Source organism: Megalobrama amblycephala, linkage group LG3 (genome assembly GCF_018812025.1).
Source record: "Megalobrama amblycephala isolate DHTTF-2021 linkage group LG3, ASM1881202v1, whole genome shotgun sequence".
In the NCBI taxonomy this organism is placed as follows: Eukaryota; Metazoa; Chordata; class Actinopteri; order Cypriniformes; family Xenocyprididae; genus Megalobrama; species Megalobrama amblycephala.
The window spans coordinates 12,521,485-12,546,923 of NC_063046.1; the positions used below are offsets into that span (position 1 = coordinate 12,521,485).

Here is a 25,439-nt window from a genome sequence, read left to right on the forward strand (position 1 = left end):
TTCATCAAAACAAAACTGATAAGGAAAACGTAACGTTTAGTTGTTTTAATAGTCAAGTGATGGCTTTTGAGACAATATATATATACAGAACTAGGTGTATGTTTCTTTGTCAAATACTGAGATGACGACACTGCTGGAAGTCGCTCCCCCGAGTGTGTGCTCAATGGTTTAAGCCAACAGAAGGCCCTACTGTACTGCATTATCACTGGGAATTGATCTCGGACTTTGACCAGTTCATTTTTAAGAGATGGCGATTCGCTGTTCTGCATAAGAATATGTGTTCTTTACCGTCTTATGAATGCTAAATGTATGCTTTTCGTATATAAAATTAGCTTTTGCTGTTCACTTTGAAACATTTTCCCAAGATCCAGCCGTAAAAAGGTGGAACAGCAGCAGCCGCAGGGACACCGGGTGGCTCTTCTGACACGGTCATGCTGGCGAGCGTCAAAACAAGTGCAGCTCGCCACTGATGCGCAGGCAAGGGTAAGAGAGATTTACATTGTACATTGTGGGTTAGATAACAATGGGAAAGACATTAATTATGCATATGGAAGTCTAAAAAGCAAATATGACAAGTAACCAGAAGTTTAGAAAGAGGCGATGAGGTTCAGAAGCATTATTGGACAATATTGCAATAGATCTTTCATTGAATGTGACTTGCCCGATTCTGTAAAGGTGCTCCGTTTCCTAAATAGGCCGAAAATGAAGTTTTACTATTTTTAAAAGTAAAACAAACAGGATGATTGTGTGTCTAAGGTAGGCCTAATAATATCAATTGATCTTATTTTTATATGAGCTGTAGCCTATACAATTTTTACAACACTGACCAGAGTTTGGGACATGTTTAAATACAGTAAATAAAAAATTAACAAAAGTGTAAAAAATGAATGGAAAACTACAGCAGAAAAGAATCATGATTACAAAAAAAAAAAAAAAGAAAAAGAAAAAAATGTCAGAGGTTTAAGGAATGTTCTGTTATTTTGTAAAGGTGAGAAATCACGGATAAAATATGGGACAGAGCTTTTTCATCTATTTTCATCATGTGTCAAATCAAGGTTGTTTATTGCTTTAGCCTTTAAATAAAGGGAGTAGCCTATATTGATTAACGCTTTTATCTATTTTGCATTTTTTAAAGGATTTAGGGAGCCGATCTTTACACTTCTGGTTCGGACTGGTGATCTGAGAGCTTTGGACTATTCACCTGGCCAAATTAATAACATAATAATAACTCATTTTAATATATGAAGACCAGTGGTGTAATGTAATGAAGTACTTAAGTATTTTTTGGGAGAATCTGTACTTTACTTGAGTTTTTATATTTCTGTCAACTTTTACTTTTACTCCGATACATTTCCCCAAAGCATTTTCGTTACTGAGAGGATGCTAACATTAGTAGTACCTCAAGCGGTTAAAACAATGTGACAAAAACACCAACTGTTTAATGTCACGATTGTTACCATTCATTTGCATTAGTTTATATCCATTTGTTCGCTGTTATGCATTCATTATCCAGCGATGTTGCATATTTAAACTGTATTCTCATCATGCAGCGACAGAAACATAAATCAGAAATGCATTCGATTTCAGTTCTTTTATCAGCACTGAAACGCATATTTTGATTATATAATCATCAAGTTTTCTAAAATAGAGCCGAATAATGTGTGAAAGTATACATATAATAGACCCATGCTATATGCCTTTGTGTGTAAAGATACACTTAGAGGCTTTTGCATCTGAAGTCTTCATTTATATATATATATATATATATATATATATATATATATATATATATATATATATATATATATATATATATATATATATATGGGTATATGTAGGTTATGTCATGACATTGAATGATTTTAAGTGTTAAGTGCAGTCGAGAATCTCAAGACAGGCTTAGGGTGTGCAGACATGTTATTAATTTGGCCAGGTGAATTGTACCAGACGGAAAAGGTTACATTTGCCTGAAGTAAGGGTGAAATGAAGGAAAGGGCAAGGTTTGTTAGTTAATTGAACAGTAAGGGATCAGATTACATCCCCAAGAACATGGTTGTTGCTGGCAGTTGAACTCTGTCGTTCCGTCACCCTGGTGACAGGTGAACTTTGTGTTCGTATGTAGATTACCTGCCTGTGCAAGCAGATCAAACGTGATCTCAGCTCTTACCTGCACAACGCAGTAGGAAAGATGTCATTTCTAGATTCATCATGCGTCAAATCAAGGTTGTTTAGTGCTTTTGCCTTTAAATAAATGGAATAGCCTATATGGATTAACACTTCTATCTATTTTGCATTTTTTAAAGGATTTAGAGAGCCGATCTTTACACTTCTCGTTTGGTCTGGTGATCTGAGAGCTTTGGACTATGGATTTAAATGACAGGACATCTCTAGCCGAGCTGATGAGCCGGTACGTTTCTACAGAAACAGGATTTGGTGTCCCCAAGGATGGATGGCGGATCTGTCTGGCACACGAGTTCAAAGAGAAGCGGAAACCATTTCAAGCCAAAGATGTCTCGATATCCAACATGATTATGCATCTTTCTTTAGGTGTCAGGTATGTTTAACAATACATATTTCAGTAGAGGATCCCCAGATTTACTTGTTCATTCATCTGTTTTTTCTCGCTTCAACTATAGTAAGCACAATTTACTAAAGAATAGACTATTTTCTTCACATCATAGGCTGTTAAAATAGACCATTCTATATATCTCAAAGGCTTATATAGTTGAAATAGGAACAGGAAATGTTGTTAAGTGGTTCTATTTTGACATGTTTACATTCCCTTCTGCTAAACCCTTCTCCACTTGGTTCTTATTAGCCAGCTTTAATCAACCAGTGTTTTAAGGTAATTGATAACATCTTTATAAAAAGAGGACAACTCATTCTGTTTATTGCATCTCACATACTAGTTAAAGGGTTAGTTCACCCCAAAATTCTGTCATTTATTACTCGCCCTCATGTTGTTCCACACCCGTAAGTATGGAAGAGGATTAGGGCCAAGCAATAATAAAAAAATAAAACCATCTCGAGATTAAAGTTGTTAAATTTCGAGAAAAAAGTCGAAATAGAATGTTGAGAATAAAGTCATTAAATTACGAGAAAAAAGTCGTTAAATTACAAGAAAAATGTCAAGATAAAATGTTGAGAATAAAGTCATTAAAATACGAGAAAAAAGTCGTTAAATTACGAGAACAAATTCGTTAAATTATAAGAAAAATGTCGTTAAATTTCGAGAAAAAAGTCGAGATAAAATGTTGAGAATAAAGTAATTAAATTATGAGAAAAAAGTCATTAAATTACGAGAACAAATTAGTTAAATTACGAATTTGTTCTCAATTTAACGTCTTTTTTCTCCTAATTTAATTACTTTATTCTCATAATTTAATGAGTTTATTCTCAACATTTTATCTTGCCTTTTTTCTCCTAATTTAATGACTTTATTCTCATAATTTAATGAGTTTATTCTCAACATTTTATCTCAACTTTTTTCTCGAAATTTAACCACATTTTTCTCATAATTTAACGAATTTGTTCTCGTAATTTAACGACTTTTTTCTCGTAATTTAATTACTTTATTCTCAACATTTTATTTCGACTTTTTTCTCGAAATTTAACCAGTTTTTTCTCGAAATTTAACAACTTTAATCTCGAGATGGTTTTATTTTTTTTTATTATTGTTTGGCCCTAATCCTCTGCCGTACGTAAGACCTTCGGTGAGTAATTAATGACATCATTTTTTATTTATTTATTTATTTTTTTTTGGTGAACTAACCCTTTAATTATGCAGGCGATCAGCACTGTGATTGACGTGAGTAATGAAATCTTTAGAATCGACCCCTATTTACCTGTGCCAGGTGAGGCTGTTATTCCTCTCTGACTAGTTAGACTGTTACATTGTAACTAATACATTTCTATGAAGTTCCTCTCTTCCTCAAGAATGGTCTTGCAATAAACAGCTTGATCACTTTTAGCTTGGGTTTAGACACTGTTGTTTGACACTATTAATTTTTCTTCAACATCAAGCTATTGCTGCATGGAATTTTCCACTGAAGCTGGTTAATCATTGTCTGTATCAGTCAATATTGTCCCTGTGTGGTGTTTTATTCCACGTTAATGACTGACACAAAAACTGCCATGAGCTTTATAAATCTTTATTGTGCGTTTCAGCAACTCTGCTTCAGTATGTAAAGACTGTATTCATGTTGCTTAGTCTTCACCACACTTGATTGAGTAATCACAGTCCATACTAGCATAGAGCCACAGCTAACCCTTCATAGTAGGTGAAGGTTGCACATTTTTAATGCGAAAATATATAAAATAACATCAGCAATGAACAGACAATGGAAAGAAAAACAGAGACAGTTGACAGCTTTTTCCGTCTTTCCCATAATGCCATCTGCCCTGTTATGTTTGTGTGAATCAGTCTCTGTTTCTAAGCGCTGTTGTGCTGAGTGCGACGACTGAAAACAGCTGCGTGTGCATTATAGCGGGATAATGAGGGAGACAGAAAGGAATGAGTTGGATGGAGTGGTTTGAGAGTGACTTAACGGAAATGTTGTATATGTGAGAGAGGTTAATCATTAGGACTGACTTTTGATCTGAGAATCATTGTTGAACACTTGATCTTTGAAATCAACCCAAACAAACACTCCCCTTCCTTCATTGCAAGAGGCAATATCTCTTTATCATAGCAGAAGCAAAGCAAAATAAAACTTCATGAAAAATAAAGCGAAGATGATGAACGAATGACAAGGAAGTACAAAAAATGACATACACTAGTATATACAAGCAAGAGTTTTCAGCAGCACACACTCAAATTCAGCACACACTCCATTTTCAGGCCTTCCTGCTTAAAGGGTTAGTTCACCCAAAAATGAAAATATCTTTATCTTCGGAAAACAAATTAAGATTTTTGATGAAATCCGATGGCTTAGCGAGGCCTGCATAGACAGCAATGGTACTTCCTCTGTCAAGATCCATTAATGTAATAAAAACATATTTAAATCAGTTCATGTGAGTACAGTGGTTCAATATTAATATTATAAAGCGACGAGATTTTTTTTTTTTTTTTTGTGCACAAAAAATAAACACATTTTTAACAATATCTAGTGATGGCCGATTTCAAAACACTGCTTCATGAAGCTTCGGAGCTTTACGAATCAAATCGGCGGTTCGGAGCGCCAAAGTCACGTGATTTCAGCAGTTTGGCTTTTTGATACGCGATCCAAATCACTAATTCGACTCATTCATAACGCTCCGAAGCGGTGTTTTGAAATCGGCCATCACTATATATTGTTAAAAAGTCGTTATTTTGTTTTTTTGGCGCACAAAAAATACTCTCGTTGCTTTATAATATTAATATTGAACCACTGTACTCACATGAACTGATTTAAATATGTTTTCAGTACCTTTATGGATCTTGAGAGAGGAAATGTCATTGCTGTCTATGCAGGCCTCACTGAGCCATCGGATTTCATCAACAATATCTTAATTTGTGTTCCGAAGATGAGCGAAGGTCTTACGGGTGTGGAGCGGCATGAGGGTGAGTAATAAATGACATTATTTTCATTTTTGGGTGAACTAACCCTTTAAGTCTTTTCTTTTTTGTAATGTCACTCAGCCATGTCTCTTTCTACAGTCTTTAATCAAAACCCCCTCTTGTTCACTCTCTCTCCTCCACCATTATGAATGTATACGCCTCCTATTGCTGATTGGCTTCGAGTTTATTGTGGTGCTGCTCGGTCTGAGCCACTTTCAACTGAGTTTTTCAGAAATTGCTTACTGCACCTTTAAGAAGTTGAATTGTGATTTATACACATAGATACATGTCACTATATTCAACAAAGTCTCAGTTACCCATCTTCACTGTACATTAATATCACTTAAAGACTGTTTGTGTGTATTACAGAGAGAAAGGTCAGTTTTGTAAATTTCTCCTTGCTTTATGTTTGTCTGAGCAGGTATCTGAGATGGTGGTACAAAAAGACCCAGGTTGAGAAGAAGGCTCCTTTTATTGATATGTTTAGGGCTTTACCACTGAACCAAATTTATGGTAAGGGCAAAGACAAACAGAAGTATCAAAGCAATAACAGAACTCTTAAAATGACTCAATGTAATGGAGGATGTTTTTCGTGCAGGTGCTCCTCTTGGTGGCATTGGGGGAGGCAGTATCACACGTGGATGGAGGGGGGATTTCTGCCGGTGGCAACTAAATCCCGGAATGTACCACTACAAAACCGTTATTGCTAACCAGGTAAAAAGCCATACTACCATTCAAAAGTTTAAAGTCAGTAAGATTTTTATTTTATTTTATTTTTTACATTTTATTTTTTATTTATTTTTTAATTGCACACATCATGAACAACCAGCACTACACACAACCATAAACATAACAAAATTAAACAGGGAGGGAGGGGAGGGGGGGGGGGGGGTACATATGCAGTATGTCCTTTATAACACAATGGAGGGAAAAGAAAACATATCCAATTTACATTAGCATATATATAAATAGCCAAATAAACAGGGAAATATAAATGTATTTATTATTAAAAATTATTATTTATTATTAAAATTAACAATTTTCCCCTTATGGGTATATACTGGAATCTTCAATAATCCCTAGAGACTTCACTGGTTCTTTCCATATTTTACCCATGAGATGGAACCTAAGTTTTTCCAAAGATATAAGATCCTTTATCATAGCTAACCAATCCCTATACAGTGGGGGGTTATCTCCAACCCATTTATTCATAATGGCCTTCCTTGCCAACATCAACAAGGGGTGAACAACATCTTTGTGTTCCTCAAAAGGAGGTGGTAAAATACCAAGTAAACACATAGAAGGTGAGGCTTGAACTATTACTTTACATATGTCTGAGAGGGCCTTGCAAATTAAACACCAAAAATGTTTTATCTTATTACATTCCCACAGACAATGGAAAAAAGTACCAAGAGAATCTTTGCACTTCATACAATTAAATGACACCTGTTGGTTAAATTTACTTCATGTATATGGTGACACATAAGCCCGGTGTGCTATATTAAAGGGATAGTTCACCCAAAAATGAAAATTTGATGTTTATCTGCTTACCCCCAGCGCATCCAAGATGTAGGTGTCTTTGTTTCTTCAGTAGAACACAAATGATGATTTTTAACTGCAACCGCTGCCGTCTGTCAGTGGTATAATGCAAGTCAGCGGGAACTTGGACTATAAGAGTAAATAAAACACGACAGACAAATCCAAATTAAACCCTGCGGCTCGTGACAACACATTGATGTCTTAAGACACGAAACGATCGGTTTGTGTGAGAAACCGAACAGTATTTATATAATTTTTTACCTCTAATACACCACTATGTCCAACTGCCTTCATCACTCGATTAGTTTGGTCTGATCGCGCTCTGACAGCGGCAGTGATGTCTCGCGCATATACTTCAATGAGAGCGAGACATCACTGCCATTGTCAGAGCGCGATCAGACCAAACGAATCGAATGATGAATGCCGTTGGACATAGTGGTGTATTAGAGGTAAAAAATTATATAAATACTGTTGGGTTTCTCGCACAAACCGATCGTTTCTTGTCTTAGGACATCAATGTATCGTCACGAGCTGCAGGGTTTAATTTGGACTTGTCTAAGCAAGTTTTATTTACTCTTATTATAGAAGTTCCCATCCACTAGCATTATTTGACTGACAGACAGCAACGGTTGGAGTTAAAAATCATCATTTGTGTTCTACTGAAGAAACAAAGACACCTACATCTTGGATGCTCTGGGGGTAAGCAGATAAACATCAAATTTTCATTTTTGGGTGAACTATCCCTTTAAACTGCATTTCTCTGAATTTGTTGCAGACAGAAATAATGGCAGGAAGCTTAAAGGTGCCATCGAACGTTTTTTTACAAGATGTAATATAAGTCTAAGGTGTCCCCTGAATGTGTCTGTGAAGTTGCAGCTCAAAATACCCCATATATTTTTTTAAATTAATTTTTTTAACTGCCTATTTTGAGGCATAATTAGAAATGCGCCGATTCAGGCTGTGGCCCCTTTAATTGCTCGCGCTCTCCGCCCCCCCAGAGCTCTCGACTCTATCACTGCATAAACAAAGTTCACACAGCTAATATAACCCTCAAAATGGATCTTTACAAAGTGTTCGTAATGCAGCATGTCTAATCGCGTAAGTATAGTATTTATTTGGATGTTTACATTTGATTCTGAATGAGTTTGATAGTGCTCCGTGGCTAAAGCTAACATTACACACTGTTGGAGAGATTTATAAAGAATGAAGTTGTGTTTATGAATTATACAGACTGCAAGTGTTTAATAATGAAAATAATGATGGCTGTTGTCTCCGTGAATACAGTAAGAAACGATGGTAACTTTAACCACATTTAACAGTACATTAGCAACATGCTAACGAAACATTTAGAAAGACAATTTACAAATATCACTAAAAATATCATGTTATCATGTCAGTTATTATTGCTCCATCTGCCATTTTTCGCTGTTGTCCTTGCTTGCTTACCTAGCCTGATGATTCAGCTGTGCACAGATCCAGACGTTAATACTGGCTGCCCTTGTGTAATGCCTCAATCATGGGCTGGCATATGCAAATATTGGGGGCGTACACCCCGACTGTTATGTAACAGTAGGTGTTATGTTGAGATTCGTCTGTTCTTCAGAGGTCTTTTAAACAAATGAGATTTATATAAGAAGGAGGAAACAATGGTGTTTGAGACTCACTGTATGTCATTTCCTTGCCGAGGTAAATTCAATTTTCAATTCGATGGCACCTTTAATAATGTATTTTTTATGTTTTATATATATATATATATATATATACATATATATAAATTTTAGCAAGGATGCATTCAATTGATCAAAAGTGACAGTAAAGACATTTATAATGGTTTTTTTTTTTTTTTTTTTTTTTTAATATTCCAAATAAATGCTGTTCTTTAGTACTTTCTATTCATCAAAGAATCATGAAAAAAAATGTGCCATGGTTTCCACATCAATATTGAGATGCTCAGTTGTTTTCAGCATTGATAATAAATGTTTCTTGATCATGAAATCACCATATAAGAATGATTTCTGAAGGATCATGTGACATTGAAGACTGGAGCAATGACAGCTGAAAAATAAACTTTGCCATATTTCACAATATTATGTTTGATTTTTACTGTATTTTTGATCAAACAAATGCAGCCTTGGTGAGCATTTTTTTCAAAAACAGTTAAAAAAATCTTACAGACCCCAATCTCTTGAACGGTAGTGTATGTCTAAATATAGGTGTATTAACTAGTATTTTGTATTCATTATGACTCTGAAAAATGAGTAAATCAATTAGTCTTTTGGTATGTAATCCATGTGACATCAGTGGGTTATGGGCAAGTGTATGTTGTTATATATGCAGGTGTTCAGATCTCTCCTTCACCCATTTTAAGTCTGTTTTAACTGTCTTTATCTCCTAGTTTACAGTATGTCTGCGCAGGGGGGGTCAGACAGTATACCAGCAGGTGTTGTCCACAGAACGACCCCCAACTCTTCATGGTTGGAACTGGGGTTATTGTGGTGAATACGCCTTTTACCATGCCCTGTACCCACGAGCCTGGACCATCTACCACCTGCCTGGCCAGAACGTCACTCTCACCTGCAGGCAGGTGTCACCTGTCATCCCTCACGACTACAAGGTGACAAGCACATTGTACACACACACTCATTCAACAACGACTTATTAAAAGTGACAATAGAAGCATTTATTATACTACAAATTTCTGTATTAAATAAATGCTGCTCTTTTCTGTTCGTCAAAGAATCCTGAAATAAATGTATCACACTTTGTAAGCAGCACAACTGTTTTCAACATTGATAATACTGAAGTAAATTATTGAGCACCAAATCAGCATATTAGAAAATATTTCTGAAAGGTCATGTGACACTAAAGATTGGAGTAATGGCTGCTGAAAATTCAGCTTCGCCATTACAGGAATGAGTTTAAGTTTAAAGGTGCCCTAGAACGTTCTTTCACAAGATGTAATATAAGTCTAAGGTGTCCCCTGAATGTGTCTGTGAAGTTTCAGCTCAAAATACCCCATAGATTTTTTTTTTATTAATTTTTTTAACTGCCTATTTTGGGGCATCATTAACTATGCACCGATTCAGGCTGCGCGGCCCCTTTAAATCTCGCGCTCCCTGCCCCCCGAGCTCTCGACTATAAGTGCAGTTAAACAGAGCATAAACAAAGTTCACACAGCTAATATAACCCTCAAATGGATCTTTACAAGATGTCCATCATTCATGCTGCATGCATGCGTCGGATCATGTGAGTATAGTATTTATTTGGATGTTTACATTTGATTCTGAATGAGTTTGAGGCTTTATGCTCTGTGGCTAACGGGCTAATGCTACACTGTTGGAGAGATTTACAAAGATTGAAGTTGTGAAGTTTTGAATTATTCAGACTGCAAGTTTAAAAATAGTGACCGCTCTCTTGTCTCCACGAATACAGTAAGAAACGATGGTAACTTTAACCACATTTAACAGTACATTAGCAACATGCTAACGAAACATTTAGAAAGACAGTTTACAAATATCACTAAAAATATCATGTTATCATGGATCATGTCAGTTATTATCGCTCCATCTGCCATTTTTCGCTATTGTTCTTGCTTGCTTAACTAGTCTGATGATTCAGCTGTGCACAGATCCAGACGTTAATACTGGCTGCCCTTGTGTAATGCCTTGATCATGGGCTGGCATATGCAAATTTGGGGGCGTACATATTAATGATCCCCACTGTTACGTAACAGTCAGTGTTATGTTGAGATTCGCCTGTTTTCTGGAGGTCTTTTAATCAAATGAGATTTATATAAGAAGGAGGAAACAATGGAGTTTGAAACTCAACGTATGTCTTTTCCATGTACTGAACTCTTGTTATTCAACTATGCCAAGGTAAATTCAATTTTTGATTCTAGGGCACCTTTAAAATATATAAAAAGTGGATTTTTTTAATATATATTGTAGTAGATGAAATTTGCTGTTTCAAAACTAATTTCTTTTTCAGTAATAATGTGAAATACATACATAAAAATGTTGTGAGTTTTGTTTTCAAATTTGAATCCACCAAATTTGCAGCTTCAAAACGAATCTCTTTTTGTCTTTCTCAGGACTCCAGTCTTCCTGTGGCTGTGTTTGTGTGGGACATTGAGAATAAGAACGACTACGCTCTTGATGTTTCCATAATGTTCACGATGGTTAATGGGTCAGGCCATGAAGACGATAAGAGTGGGGGCCACTGGAATGAACCATTTCACCTTGAAAAAGAGGGAGAATCTGTGTCTGGGGTTTTACTGCATCACCAGACGCCTGTCAACCCTTACACTCTGTGTATAGCTGCAAGAGAAAAGGTAATGCATCAGTGTAAATCTATAAGCACCAGGTTTTGCTTGTAGTAAATGCAGGAAAACAACTCCTCACAGACAAAAGAATCATGCCAAACAGGTTCCACCATCAGCTCGCTGTACTATGTGAGCTCCCTTTTTCCTGTGCAAATAAGAGTATTATAAATGTGAAAGACATGTTAAAGACAGCTTAAGCTGTTGATTACTGTTGATTGCATTTCATTCTGCTGTGAAACACATACACAAAAAAATATATAAGTGTTTTTGAAAGTCAGTGGAGTCCAATGTTAATTTGGACCCTACTGACTGTCATTTTATATATTAAACATTCTTCAAACTATATTTTATGTTCCACTGAAGACATACAGGTTTGTAATGGCATTAAATTATGACAGAATTAAAATGGTGATGGTGAATTCTCCTTTAAAATCTAGCTAGGTAGCTCACTAGGTTTTGAGACTGTTGTTGTGCTTCCCCTCAGTCTGACCGAGAGATCAGTCACCAGACAGCGTTTAGCCCAAAGGGAACCTGTAGTGCTCTGTGGAGTGACCTCATGACCGATGGACGGCTCAACTCGCCTATGGACTCCAGCACACCCACACAGAAAGGGGAGGAAGTGGCGGCAGCCCTGGCTGTGAGCTGCTCGGTGCCTGCTAACAATCACAACAGTGTGGAGTTCAGCTTGGCCTGGGATATGCCTAAAATCACATTTGGCTCCAGAGAGAGAATATATGTCAGGTATGTGTATATGAACAAATGATAAATCTCTTCCTTTCATGGAGCTTATAAATACATACATTATTTGCTACTTGCTGGCTGGCTTTCAGTGGGAGGGAGATTCTCATTCTAGAGAGCATTTGATTGGACAAAAAATAGTGCAGAGCACCATGAGTCATCAAAATATTTGGCCTGTTTTCCGAGAAGTGAACAACTGTAAATTTTTAATGCAAACAGCAGCATTAAGTTGTGCAGGGGGAAATTATTTCAGGTCAGAGAATCCAGATGAATTAGACCATGATGTATAAATATTTTAATGATTAAAAAAAAAAGTGGATTATTTTCGGCGTTTCCAACATATGGTGACACAAAACTTGCTTGTGTTTGTTCTTTGATCTGCTCTCTAATCTTTCTTTCATTCTCTATACATTTTGGATCAGGTTACCTTGTACAGACTGACGTCTTTCTGTTCTATAGTGTGTGTGTGAATTGGGTGTCACAGAGATGGTATTTAATTTTTATCAAGCACAAGAATGTTTAACCACAACAGAAAATAAGTTTTTTTTAATATTGCATTTAAAAGACCCTATGATGTGATTAAAGATCCATGTACACTATTATTCAAAAGTCAAAAATTTGAGGTCAGTAAGGTTTTTTTTTTATTATTAATACTTTTATTCATCAAGGATGCATTAAATTGATCAAAAGTGACAGTAAAGACTTTTACATTGTTACAAAAACATTCTATTTCAAATAAATGTCTTTATGTCCCAGTATAGTCCTTAAAGGGTTAGTTCACCCAAAAATGAAAATTATGTCACTAATGACTCACCCTCATGTCGTTCCAAACCCGTAAGACCTCCGTTCATCTTCGGAACACAGTTTAAGATATTTTAGATTTAGTTCGAGAGCTTTCTGTCCCTCCATTGAAAATGTATGTACGGTAGACTGTCCATGTCCAGAAACGTAATAAAAACGTCATCAAAGTAGTCCATGTGACATCAGTGGGTTAGTTAGAAGTTTTTGAAGCATCGAAAATACATTTTGGTCCAAAAATAACAAAAACTACGACTTTATTCAGCATTGTCTTCTCTTCCGGAATCCTTTCCATTGAATTGATTCCATTGAATTGATTCAACTGAATTGATTCCATTGAATCCTTTCACCTGTCGGCGTTGGTAATGCACTTTTACATCATTGTTTTTGGTGATTAGGATATCCGCGACATGCACACTTATGCACCATTTTAAAAAATAGCTTGAATACAGCGTGCGTCTCCCTCAGACTGTAAACGAAACTCTGGCGCACCAGATAACACGTCAGCAGCGTCTTACATCAGCAGTGCGCTGCAGTTCACTGAGGAGTCATGAACCCGGATGAACAACAGACCTGGAAGAGAATACAATGCTGAATAAAGTCGTAGTTTTTGTTATTTTTGGACCAAAATGTATTTTTGATGCTTCAAAAACTTCTAACTAACCCACTGATGTCACATGGACTACTTTGATGATGTTTTTATTACCTTTCTGGACATGGACAGTATACCTTACATACATTTTCAATGGAGGGACAGAAAGCTCTCGGACTAAATCTAAAATATCTTAAACTATGTTCCGAAGATGAACGGAGGTCTTACGGGTTTGGAACGACATGAGGGTGAGTCATTAATGACATAATTTTCATTTTTGGGTGAACTAACCCTTTAAAGTAGACAGAGTGCATTTATGATTTACAGTTCTCTTAATTGAGAAAAAATATTGATAAAAGAACTTAATGTCTTAAATGAAGACACAAACACTTTGATATGTCTTTTTCATGCTTCATGTTTCAAAAGGAAACCGCACTTGTCAAGCGATTTCAAAAGATTTTTACAAGGAAGTGGTGAGGCTGTGATATAAGCTTCATGAACGGAAGATGCTAATAATAAATGAGCTCAGAAAACATCAGGAAACTTCTGAAGGGTCACAGTTTGTGCTCCATACAAATTCAAATAACAGCAGCACTGATGATTCGTTTAATCTCGGAGAACCTAGGAAACGATGCATAAATACTACAAATTAAAAAAAATGTCATTACTTTTGTTTGCATTGTGTTAATGAGAATGAGACTTTGTTGCATTACAAAAATAATGGGAATTGGGAATAATGTGCTTAATTGTTATATGAAGATCTTAATGGTCCTAGAAATATGCTTTATTTCGTTTATGCAATATATAATTTTGAGATGAGGAAATGATACACTTTGATGCTATGAAATAATAACCGTGTGTGTATGGTGTTCGTTTCAGGAGATACACGCGTTATTATGGCACTAAAGGAGACGCTGCCCCATCTCTGTCTCACTACGCGCTCACACACTACAGTAAATGGGAGGAGAGCATTGATGAGTGGCAGAGGCCGATTCTACAGGATGGGTAAAAAGAAATGTCATTTCCCCTTGAAAAATTTAAGCTTGATGGCATAACAGCACACCCTGTCAGTTAATCAAGTTCACGGCTGATTTGTGTGACTCTTATTATTTACAAAAGACTGTGTGTAAGCGGGCAGTCATCTTTCTTGTAAATTGAATTGACTACTATTTGTCTGTTGGGCATAGACAAGAGCAACTCTTATATGTCATTTTATGCATATTACTCTTTTGTTTCACCATACTGTTGAGTGCACTTCATATAGAATGAATTGTGTGTTTTGAGTGGTATTGCCCGAGTCACATGCAGCATCCTAATTCTGAGTGTCCACTTTTGTTTCAACATAAGGCAGCTATTCTTTTCAGTTGTAAGGCTGATTAATTTGTTAATGTTTGGCCATTTTGAGATTAGCGGTATCAGCGATATCCATGCCAGCTTGGCATAACTCTTTGTCGTGTCATTTTTAAAATTTACTGACAGCCTTGTCATTGGACAAAGCACATTTTCTATATTTACTAAATGTTGTGTGAAATAATTTATTTCAGGATTAATTTTGTGTTTCATTTTATTAAAATCTATCAGTCACCGGTAGACCTAAACACTGTGTTCTTCTAGGTCTCTTCCGTCTTGGTATAAATCTGCTCTGTTTAATGAGCTCTACTTTGTTGTGGATGGTGGAACTGTGTGGGTGGAGCTTCCAGAGGACGCTGATATCAGCGGTGGGCTTCGTCCTGAGGACGGGGGGCTTCCAGCCCAACCTGAAGTTGTCAAGGAGTACGGCCGATTCGCTTACCTTGAGGGTACGACAGTAGGGCTGTAACCTTCAACATTTACCTTAAAGGATTAGTTCATTTTAAAATGAAAATTACCCCAAGCTTTACTCACCCTCAAGCCATCCTATATGGCTTTCTTCTTTCTGATGAACACAGTCGGAGTTATATTAAAGGTGCCATCGAATTGAAAATTGAATTTACCTCAGCATAGTTGAATAACAAGAGTTCAGTACATGGAAATGACATACAGTGAGTCTCAAACTCCATTGTTTCCTCCTTCTTATGTAAATCTCATTTGTTTTAAAGACCTCAGAAAAACAGGCGAATCTCAACATAACACCGACTGTTACGTAACAGTCGGGATCATTAATATGTATGACCCCAATATTTGCATATGCCAGCTCATGTTCAAGGCATTACACAAGGGCAGCCAGTATTAACGTCTGGATCTGTGCACAGCTGAATCATCAGACTAGGTAAGCAAGCAAGAACAATAGCGAAAAATGGCAGATGGAGCAATAATAACTGACATGATCCATGATAACATGATATTTTTAGTGATATTTGTAAATTGTCTTTCTAAATGTTTCGTTAGCATGTTGCTAATGTACTGTTAAATGTGGTTAAAGTTACCATCGTTTATTACTGTAATCACGGAGACAAGAGAGTCGTCGCTATTTTCATTATTAAACACTTGCAGTCTGTATAATTCATAAACACAACTTCATTCTTTATAAATCTCTCCAACAGTGTGTGATGTTAGCTTTAGCCATGGAGCACTATCAAACTCATTCAGAATCAAATGTAAACATCAAATAAATACTATACTTACACGATTAGACATGCTGCATGACGAACACTTTGTAAAGATCCATTTTGAGGGTCATATTAGCTGTGTGAACTTTGTTTATGCAATGATAGAGTCGAGAGCTCTGGGGGGGCGGAGAGCGCGAGCAATTAAAGGGGCCGCAGCCTGAATCGGCGCATTTCTAATTATGCCTCAAAATAGGAAGTTAAAAAAATGAATTAAAAAAAATCTATGGGGTATTTTGAGCTGCAACTTCACAGACACATTCAGGGGACACCTTAGACTTATATTACATCTTGTAAAAAAACGTTCGATGGCACCTTTAATAAATATGCTAACACATCCAAGCTTCATAATGGCAGTGAACCGGACCAACCAGTTTGAAGCTCAATAAAGTGCATCCATCCATCATAAACGTACTCCACCCGGCTCCAAGGGGTTAATAAAGGCCTTCTGAAGTGAAGCGATGCGTTTGTGTAGGAAAAATATCCATATTTAACATGTTATAAAGTAAAATATCTAGCTTCCACCAGACTGCCTTCTGTATTTAACTTACGAAGAAAGTGTAAAACTCTCACAGTTGAAAACGCTTGTGCTACGTCCTACACCTTCCATATTCAAATGACTAAAAAAGCGTAACTGACGCGACATCAGTAATGCTATTTTTCTTACACAAACACATTGCTTTGCTTCAGAAGGCCTTTATTAACCCCCCGGAGCCGGATGGAGTTTTTATTTATTTTTATTTTGGACAATTTTATTTTTTTTAGTATTAGTCATTATGTGCTTTTGTAATTTTTAATAGTTTTTTATCAGTATTCTTATATTTCTATATAGCTTTAATTTATTTTATTTCAGTTTTAGTTTTAGTCAGTCATTTTGTTGTGCTTTGTTATTTTTATTAGTTTTTATAAGTATTATATTTCTACATAGCTTTAATATATTTTTATTTCAGTTTTAGTCTTATTCATTTTTTTATGTGCTTTTGTCATTTCTATTAGTTTTTTGTTAGTATTTTTTATATTTCTATATAGCTTTAATACATTTTTATTTTAGTTTTAGTAATTTTACCCACATTTCACAGGCGAGGCTTAAGCCTAGTCTGAGACTAAAATGCATGTTTGAGCTGTTTTAACTGAAAGCAACTTACACTGACATTTTAAAATATGTCAGTGCCATTGTTTTGTTTTGTTTAAATAGTTTTAGTCATAGTTAATTATTACAACACTAGTTCTAATCAGACAAATTTTCATACTTTAGATCTCAGTTCACTAAGTTTAAATCAATTGTGTGTTTCTCACTGTCTGGTCCCAGGTCAGGAGTACAGGATGTATAACACGTATGATGTGCACTTCTATGCTTCATTCGCTCTCATCATGCTTTGGCCCAAGCTGGCTCTGAGTCTGCAGTATGATATTGGTGAGCTAAGCTTCCATTTTTCTGATAACATTGATGACAGCATTTAAATTCATTAGTAATAATGTACGTTTTGTGTTTTAAATTAATTTGTTGATACTCTCCCATTCTGTTTTGCATTTTCTGTTTGTTTAAATCTCTCTCTCTTTTATTCAGCTGGTAGTGTCGTTCAGCATGACCCTACAGAGAGGTTAAATCTAATGGATGGACAGTACTCCCCCGTCAAGACCCGGGCCGTGGTACCTCATGACATTGGAGACCCTGGTCAGTTGTGCATAATAGGATACCATGAATTCACACATATTGGTTGTGGCAAAGACAGAAAGAGAATTCACCTAAAATTAAAATTGTCATCATCTTGAACCTCATATTAATTTTTTCCTTGTGGAAAATACAAGGTATTTAGCTTCATGTTTAATTATGAGATACATTTGAGTGTCTCATTGTAGCTCAATAAAACCTACTCTTTGATTTCAAACAGACGATGAGCCATGGGTTCGTGTCAATGCTTACTTGATCCACGATACAGCCGACTGGAAGGATCTGAACTTGAAGTTTGTACTTCAGGTGTTCCGAGACTATCACCTGACTCAGGATGAGCAGTATCTGAAGGACATGTGGCCTATATGCCAAGTGAGTTGTATTGTGTTATATTTTAGTAGTTTGTATAGCATCATATTTTCTGTTTATGTGAATGTAGAGGCATATTATCAAGCGCCAAGTGTTTTAACATCTGATATTCTGGCTTATTCAGACAGTCATGGAAACAGAGTTGAAGTTTGATAAGGATGGTGATGGGCTGATAGAAAATTCTGGCTATGCAGACCAGACATATGATGGATGGAAGGTGACGGGACCCAGGTTGGGGCTTAGGATGTTTTTTATTTCATTTTATTTAAATGAAATTTCTCAGAATATTTAAACTATGATTTTTATTTTTAAATTATATTTAAAAAAAACCTGTATCATGACATAAGTTTTGTAATATCCTGTGTGGCGGCTCAAGTAACCCTTGTGTTTCTGCACTTCCAGTGCATACTGTGGCGGTCTGTGGCTTGCGTCAGTGTGCATGATGTGTAAAATGGCACGTATGCTGAATTGCGAGTCTGTTTATCAGAGATACAGAGATATTTTAGAGAGAGGAAGTGCGGCCTTTGACAGACTCCTGTGGAATGGTGAGTGTAAGCATACACAGTGCTATTTAAATGTATTTTTCCATTCCATATTAAAAACTATTCTCATGCTATTTATATGCTCATAGTATGGATGTTCAGTCTTCCATTAGGTTTGTTTCTACACTGAGGTATCATTTGGAATGTCTTTCTCTTTCTCTAATAGGCAAATACTACAATTATGACAGCAGTGGACAGAGTCTGTCCAACAGTGTAATGTCAGACCAGTGTGCAGGCCATTGGTTCCTCAGGGCATCTGGACTTGGGGATGGTGACTACCAGGTCAGCCTGAGAAAGATTTTGCAAACATTTGTTTGGATTTTTACCACTTTATTTTCATTTAAAATAATTAGGGACCAAGCACCAAAGGTGCGGAGGCACCTATTGTTATTGTTGGCATTCTTTTTAATTATTCTTCTTCCGCTCTGGGATTCTATGGCAGCCCATAGAACCGCTTGCGGGAAAGTTGTGAAATTTGGCACACAGTTATGCTGCGTTCACACCAGACGCGACTTGCGCGAATAAATGTTGGATGCTTGAACATTTTGAGTTTACTCGCTTCATTCGCGCGTGAAAATCCCTTCACAACAGACACGAATTCGCGTCATGAGAGGGGCTCTCCCGCTCCTTTATGTATCCCAGACTCTCCCACTGCTTTCTGCACACTTCCTCTGAATAAACACAACTTGTCAGTGGGGAAATAATTGTAAATTACAGCGTATAAGCTCAATTGGTCGTCTTTAGTTGGCTTGTAGTCTTAATATGTATATATATATATATATATATATATATATATATATATATATATATATATATATATATATATATATATATATATATAGCTCAAATTGAGTAAAGACCGTTTTTTACAACTTATCAGATTGTCCGACCTCCTCACTCACTTTCTTTCAAACACGATCCTTTTTATTTCTGTTTCTGTAAATGTATGAAGATGTACAGCGACGATGATTTTGTCCTCCGTTGTTGTTTCGAATTTCTGCCTCAGCTCCCTACGTCACGTCACTACTAGAGCAAGCTCCTGATTGGTTAACGCGGCGCGGAAATTCACCAAAGTTCAGATTTTTCAACTTGCGCGATTCGCGCAAATCACGCGTTAAGCGCGTCAAACGCCCGAATCGCTCAATTTTCTTGCTGCGTCATTCGCGCGAATCGCACCACAGGATGTCAATTCGCGTCTTTGCATTGACTTAACATGTACATCACTCGCGCTTACCGCTTCATTCGCGTCCGGTGTGAACGCACCATTAGAGGACAGTCTGATCTGTGTCCAAAGCAAATTTCCGCCATTTTGAATTTTCTGAAAAACCTACTTTTCCGAACTCCTAGGCTGTTACTCCGATTTTCACGAAAATTGAACCAGATCATCTTCAGGCCATGCCGACAAAAAGTTATGGAATTCAAGTCGATTTCTCAAACCGTTTTCGAAAAACACGCAAAAGAATTGTACGTAGTGCTTGCGAAAATAGACTTGAGGCTGTATCTCCGCAACGCTTTATCGTATTCAGACCAAACTTGGTACATGTCATCACAAGCATGACCTGAGGCAACATGCAGTGTTTCGGCACAGCGCCACCTACTGGTCTGGAGATACGAAAAATGGCTATTTTTGCTTATAACTTCTGATGGATTTGTCCAAAAATCATAACTTTCCTCGTTGGATTTGGGGCATCATGCCGAGTCGAATGATATCCAATTTTCCCATATCGGCTATTTTCACCAAAATTGAACCGTATCATCTTCAGACCATGCCGACAAAAAGTTATGGATTTCAAGTCGATACGTCAAACCGTTTTCGTATACCAGAGCAACGAATTTGAGACATGATGCAAAAAGGACTCTTGAAGCTGTATCTCTGCAATGCTTTGACATATTGACACCAAACTTTGCAAGTGTCATTGTCACCTCACTCTGACCATACCGCATGAATTTTGTCACAGTGCCACCTATTGGTCGAAAGTGATGAACCATTAAATCCTAATTTTTGATCATTTTTCAGCTCTTTTGCCTAAAATGACCTTAATAGGTCTTTAATTGCTCACTGTTGCAGTTGGTCTAATGCTCACAGCCATGTTGGCTGGCTTCTTGTGCTGTTTTTGTGCTTGGCCCCGTAATTGCTGCTTGCAACTATATTTTTGTATGATTTCATTAGTATAAGAAATAATGATAATATTTAAAATACGGTTCAATGACTTAACATACATGTGTTAGGTGTCATGTGCCAACAATAAACAACAGTTTTGATTTATATTTAAAGCTGCAGTCCGTGAGTTTTGCCTCTTTGTTGCCATCTGTTTGAAACTTACAATTGCAATTATTTGCGAAATTATCATTTTATGTGGGTTGTGCATTGGAACGGCTCCTCAGAGCGAATGAATCTAATGTTTTGTGGAGAATGTGTGGCTGTCGGTCACCGCACCAGTGGATACAGTACAGGCACTTCAGAATCACAGATTGACAGTCTGACAAAGTATGACAAAGTCTGAATAGTAATATGTCTGCCACATTTGTTCTGACCAACTAAGAAAAAAAAGCTTTACAATAAATCGCGCTACCAATGGTGATTAAATCTAACGATCGCTTAGCTCATATCACATCAAACCGTGCAAATTATTATTATTGTTATACTTTGTTCAAATTGTTAATGTTAACAACATCAGCATTGCGTGACTACGTGTATTTAGTGTGTATTAGCGTTACCTGTAGATTTCAATTTCTGTACAGTCTAATCTCTAATTGTCCATTTGTCATACCATACAATCTTCCATCAAAATGATAAGTTTAATTATTGCTGTGAGAAAAGGCTATAAATGATCCACCACCTGCAGCATCCTCGTATGTGATTTAGCCTACCAGCTGGGACTCATTCTTTATGTAAACAGACGTGACGTAATGACGCAAAGACGAGCATCTTCATGCTCAAATTTCCCGCGGAAACACACCAGTACCACTCAAATTAGAAAACATTATTACAAGTTTACTGTTGTGAATCGGGCTAAGGTAAGGAGATGGTTTGGACACTGGCTGGTTATGTATTGATTTTGGATAATTTTTTAACCAAAAAAAAGTTACAGACTGCAGCTTTCAATATAAACAACAATTTACACAAGTGTTCAACATAAGAAGTCTGTTATGCTCACCATGGCTGCATTTATTTGATCAAAAATTAAGTAAAACAATTATATTGTAAAATATTATTACAATTTAAAACAGTATTTTGCTGAATTCAGCTGAATTTTCAGCAGCCATTACACTGCAAAAAATGCTGTTCTTACTTAGAATTTTTGTCTTGTTTCCAGTCCAAATATCTAAAAATTCTTAGATCAAGAAGCATTTTCTTGACAAGTAAAAATTATCTTCTTGTTTTCAGAAAAAATAAGTCAAAATTAAGTGAGTTTTTCCTTAAAACGAGCAAAATAATCTGCCAGTGGGGTAAGTAAAATAATCTTAATCCAGACTGAAAACAAGATTATATATCTTATTTTTGGTTTGATATAAAATTATTTTACTTAACCCTCTGGCAGATTATTTTGCTTGTTTTAAGGAAAAACTCACTTAATTTTGACTTATTTTTTCTGAAAACAAGAAAATAATTTTTACTTGTCAAGAAAATGCTTCTTGATCTAAGATATTTTGACTAGAAACAAGACAAAAACTCTAAGTAAGAACAGCATTTTTTGCACTGATGATCCTTCAGAAATCATTAAATCATTAATATGCTGATTTGGTGCTCAAAAAAACATACATTAATACTATGATGATCACATTTGAAAATAGTTGTGCTGTTTAATGAACTGTGAAAACAGAGATACAGTTCTTTTTCAGGATTCTGTGATGAACGGAAGAGCTGTGTCCCAGTTCAGAGGCTGCATCCTTCGAAGGGCTCGGATTTAAAAGGCTTATGTTCTCCTTGGTCCATTTATGTACATAATAAAGATAATAAAGACATATAAAATTGCATCTTGGTAAAATATGTCAACATTTGAACCTTTAATTTGAAGCTTCAAAGTTTTTTGTTTGTTTGTTTTTACATTTGTATTGTTACATATTTGAGTATGTTGAAACCAATACATTTTAAAAGTGTAATCTGGCATTTTCTTTCAAAAAATTCTGTTGTTCTATCGCATTTGTACGAGCCTTCGAATTGGAACAGCCTTTGTCGCACTGCTGTGATGCATTCTGCCTTCGAATGATGCAGCCTCTGAATTGGGATGCAACTATGTGAATATTTATGTGTAAATTTATTTATATTACACAAATTATGCTATTGTTCGTTGTTAATTCATGGTCGTTCATAATACATTAAAGGATTAGTTCACTTTCAAATGAGAATTAGCCCAAGATTTACTCACCCTCAAGCCATCCTAGGTGTACATGACTCTCTTCTTTCTGATGAACACAATCGAAGATATATTAATAAATATCCTGACTCATCCGAGCTTAATAAAGGCCTTCTGAAGTGAAGCAATGCATTTGTGTAAAAAAATATCTATATTTAACAAGTTATGAAGTAAAATATCTAGTTTCCGCCAGACCGCCTTCCGTATTCAAAAAAACGGAACTGGCATCACGTAAAAAATATTTTAAAATATCTCAGATTATGTTCATCAGAAAGATGAACACCTAGGATGGCTTGAGGAGGGTGAGTTGCACTAATTTTCATTTGAAATTGAACTAATCCTTCAATGTTAATTTATACAACTTGAAATGTTTAAAAATCTATAAAGAAATAAAAAGATTAATAATTGCTGTAGAAATATTGTGCATTGCTAGTACATGATACCTAATGGTAATGAATTAAACCTAATTGTAAAGTGTTACCAAAATACAGATACATCAGTTTAGCATGGGTCATTCACATGTGAAGATTAATTGTCCTGGAGAGAAAATACGTAACATGCATTGTGTTTTACATCCATTTCTCTGTGCAGGCTTTTCCCAAGGAGAAAATTTGTAGTGCATTGAAGTCTGTGTTTGACCTCAATGTCATGAGCTTTGCAGACGGGCAGATGGGTGCAGTGAATGGGATGAGGCCAGAGGGTGTGCCTGATCGTTCCAGTGTCCAATCAGATGAGGTGTGGGTGGGAGTAGTGTACGGATTGGCAGCTACAATGATACATGAGGTAGGTCAAACCTCAGGTCATATCATCAGGTTTCAGATTAAGCAAAACGTTTAGTTTTCTCCTAATAAATCTCTCGGCATCTCCCAGGGCCTGGTGGAAGAGGGACTGCGCACTGCGGAAGGCTGTTACCGTGCTGTATGGGAGCGAATGGGAATGGCCTTCCAGACTCCCGAAGCGTATTGCGAGAAAGGCATCTATCGCTCTCTCGCTTATATGAGACCTCTGAGCATCTGGGCAATGCAGCATGCACTGAACAATCGACCAAACCACAACAAAACCACTGATGAAGATGTGGGATAGGACTGAGCTGGAGCCTTAAAAATCTGCTGAAGGGAACTTGCACTGTCGAGCCTCCATAATATACAGTAGTGACCTCTTAATCCTTGCATTTTGAACTTTAAAAGACTGTAAAAGAGTTTCGGATGCAACGTCATCGTGCCGTTGATTCACACAGAACCTAATTTCCATTATTTTGTAAAAATGACTTTTCCACTGAAAAACTGCATAAGCTTTACCACAGTCCTTCCGTGTAGCAGCTGTAAATTATAGTTTTACAAATGGAAGTGTAAAGGCCTGGTCTCAGTGAACTGACATGCTGTTCATTATGATACAGTGTGTAGGGTCATTGAATCGAGTAGTTAGAGTATGATTCTTTATAATTTTCACTTTGTTTTTATTTCAGTTATGGGAATGCTTGAAGAAAGGACAGTTTTTTTGTTTTGTTTTTAAATAGCTGTCATCGTACGTGTCATAAATCATCTATCTGAGGCTTTGACAAGTCAGTACTGTACATTATTCTATAGAATTGTAAGAGATATATAATTGAGTAAATTGGAATGAATGTTTACTGCCATCAGATTCATTTTTCCCTCACATGCATCATTAGGCATTTATATTCTCTTTAAAAGTTCTGGTGATAAGGAAATGGCAACCTGGCCAATGTTAAAAATCAAACTCAAAACCCTGAGAAGCACAAGAGGCAAGCCTGGCTTTAGTGTGTGATTTAAATCACTGACTGGAAGTGAATTTGACCTTTGTGACCTTTTAGGGAAGCCACAGCAGTGCACATTACTATTCAAAAGTTTGGGGTCGGTAAGATTCTGTCAATGATGCTCACTAAGGCTGCATTTATTTGATCAAAAATATTCAATATTGTGAAATATTATTACAATTTAAAATAACTTTTTTGTTCTGTAATTGTAATTTTATCCCTTTTATGTCCGTTCAAAGGGACTTTTTAAAATGTTACAATGTAAAATGACTTCTAAGCAGGGTTATTCTCATTAACTAAAACCATAAAACATATTCATTATTAGAAATAAAATAAACAAACTAAAATAAATACAAAAACTAGAACTTGTTTTATTTCAGCTCCTTTCCAATGCAACATTTATCATCTTCATTTAGTTTAAGTACTAAAGTAATGTGGTAGATTTTCCCCTATGCACCTGACTTAGGTTTACCCGTTTACCTGGGGCGTCTCCTAATCGACACTCAATAATATTTCGGTCAACGTCTTGACCCTTAACTTGCTGCGCAGCAACAACCAGATAGACTCCAGACTATGCCTTAGAACATGCTTTATTCACAGCCAGAAGTCCTC

The 25,439-nt window shown here is 36.3% G+C and overlaps 1 protein-coding gene across 2 annotated transcripts; it reads left to right on the plus strand.

The window, feature by feature from the left end:
* The first annotated feature begins 27 nt into the window (after nt 1–27).
* Nucleotides 28–24,689, plus strand: gba2 (glucosidase, beta (bile acid) 2). 2 transcript variants are annotated; one of them, XM_048183926.1, is made up of 17 exons: nt 28–483; nt 2,304–2,554; nt 5,961–6,052; nt 6,138–6,253; nt 9,474–9,692; nt 11,169–11,408; nt 11,884–12,140; nt 14,407–14,532; nt 15,142–15,326; nt 17,422–17,526; nt 17,680–17,787; nt 18,005–18,156; nt 18,278–18,384; nt 18,556–18,698; nt 18,862–18,977; nt 23,645–23,836; nt 23,924–24,689. In XM_048183926.1, exons 2-17 carry the CDS (start codon nt 2,364–2,366, stop codon nt 24,134–24,136), a joined length of 2,562 nt encoding a protein of 853 aa, XP_048039883.1. In that variant the 5' UTR covers nt 28–483; nt 2,304–2,363; the 3' UTR covers nt 24,137–24,689. The 2 variants fall into 2 exon arrangements, with proteins under 2 accessions (XP_048039883.1, XP_048039884.1); XM_048183927.1 differs by lacking the exon at nt 28–483 and adding an exon at nt 2,093–2,223.
* The last annotated feature ends 750 nt before the right edge of the window (nt 24,690–25,439 follow it).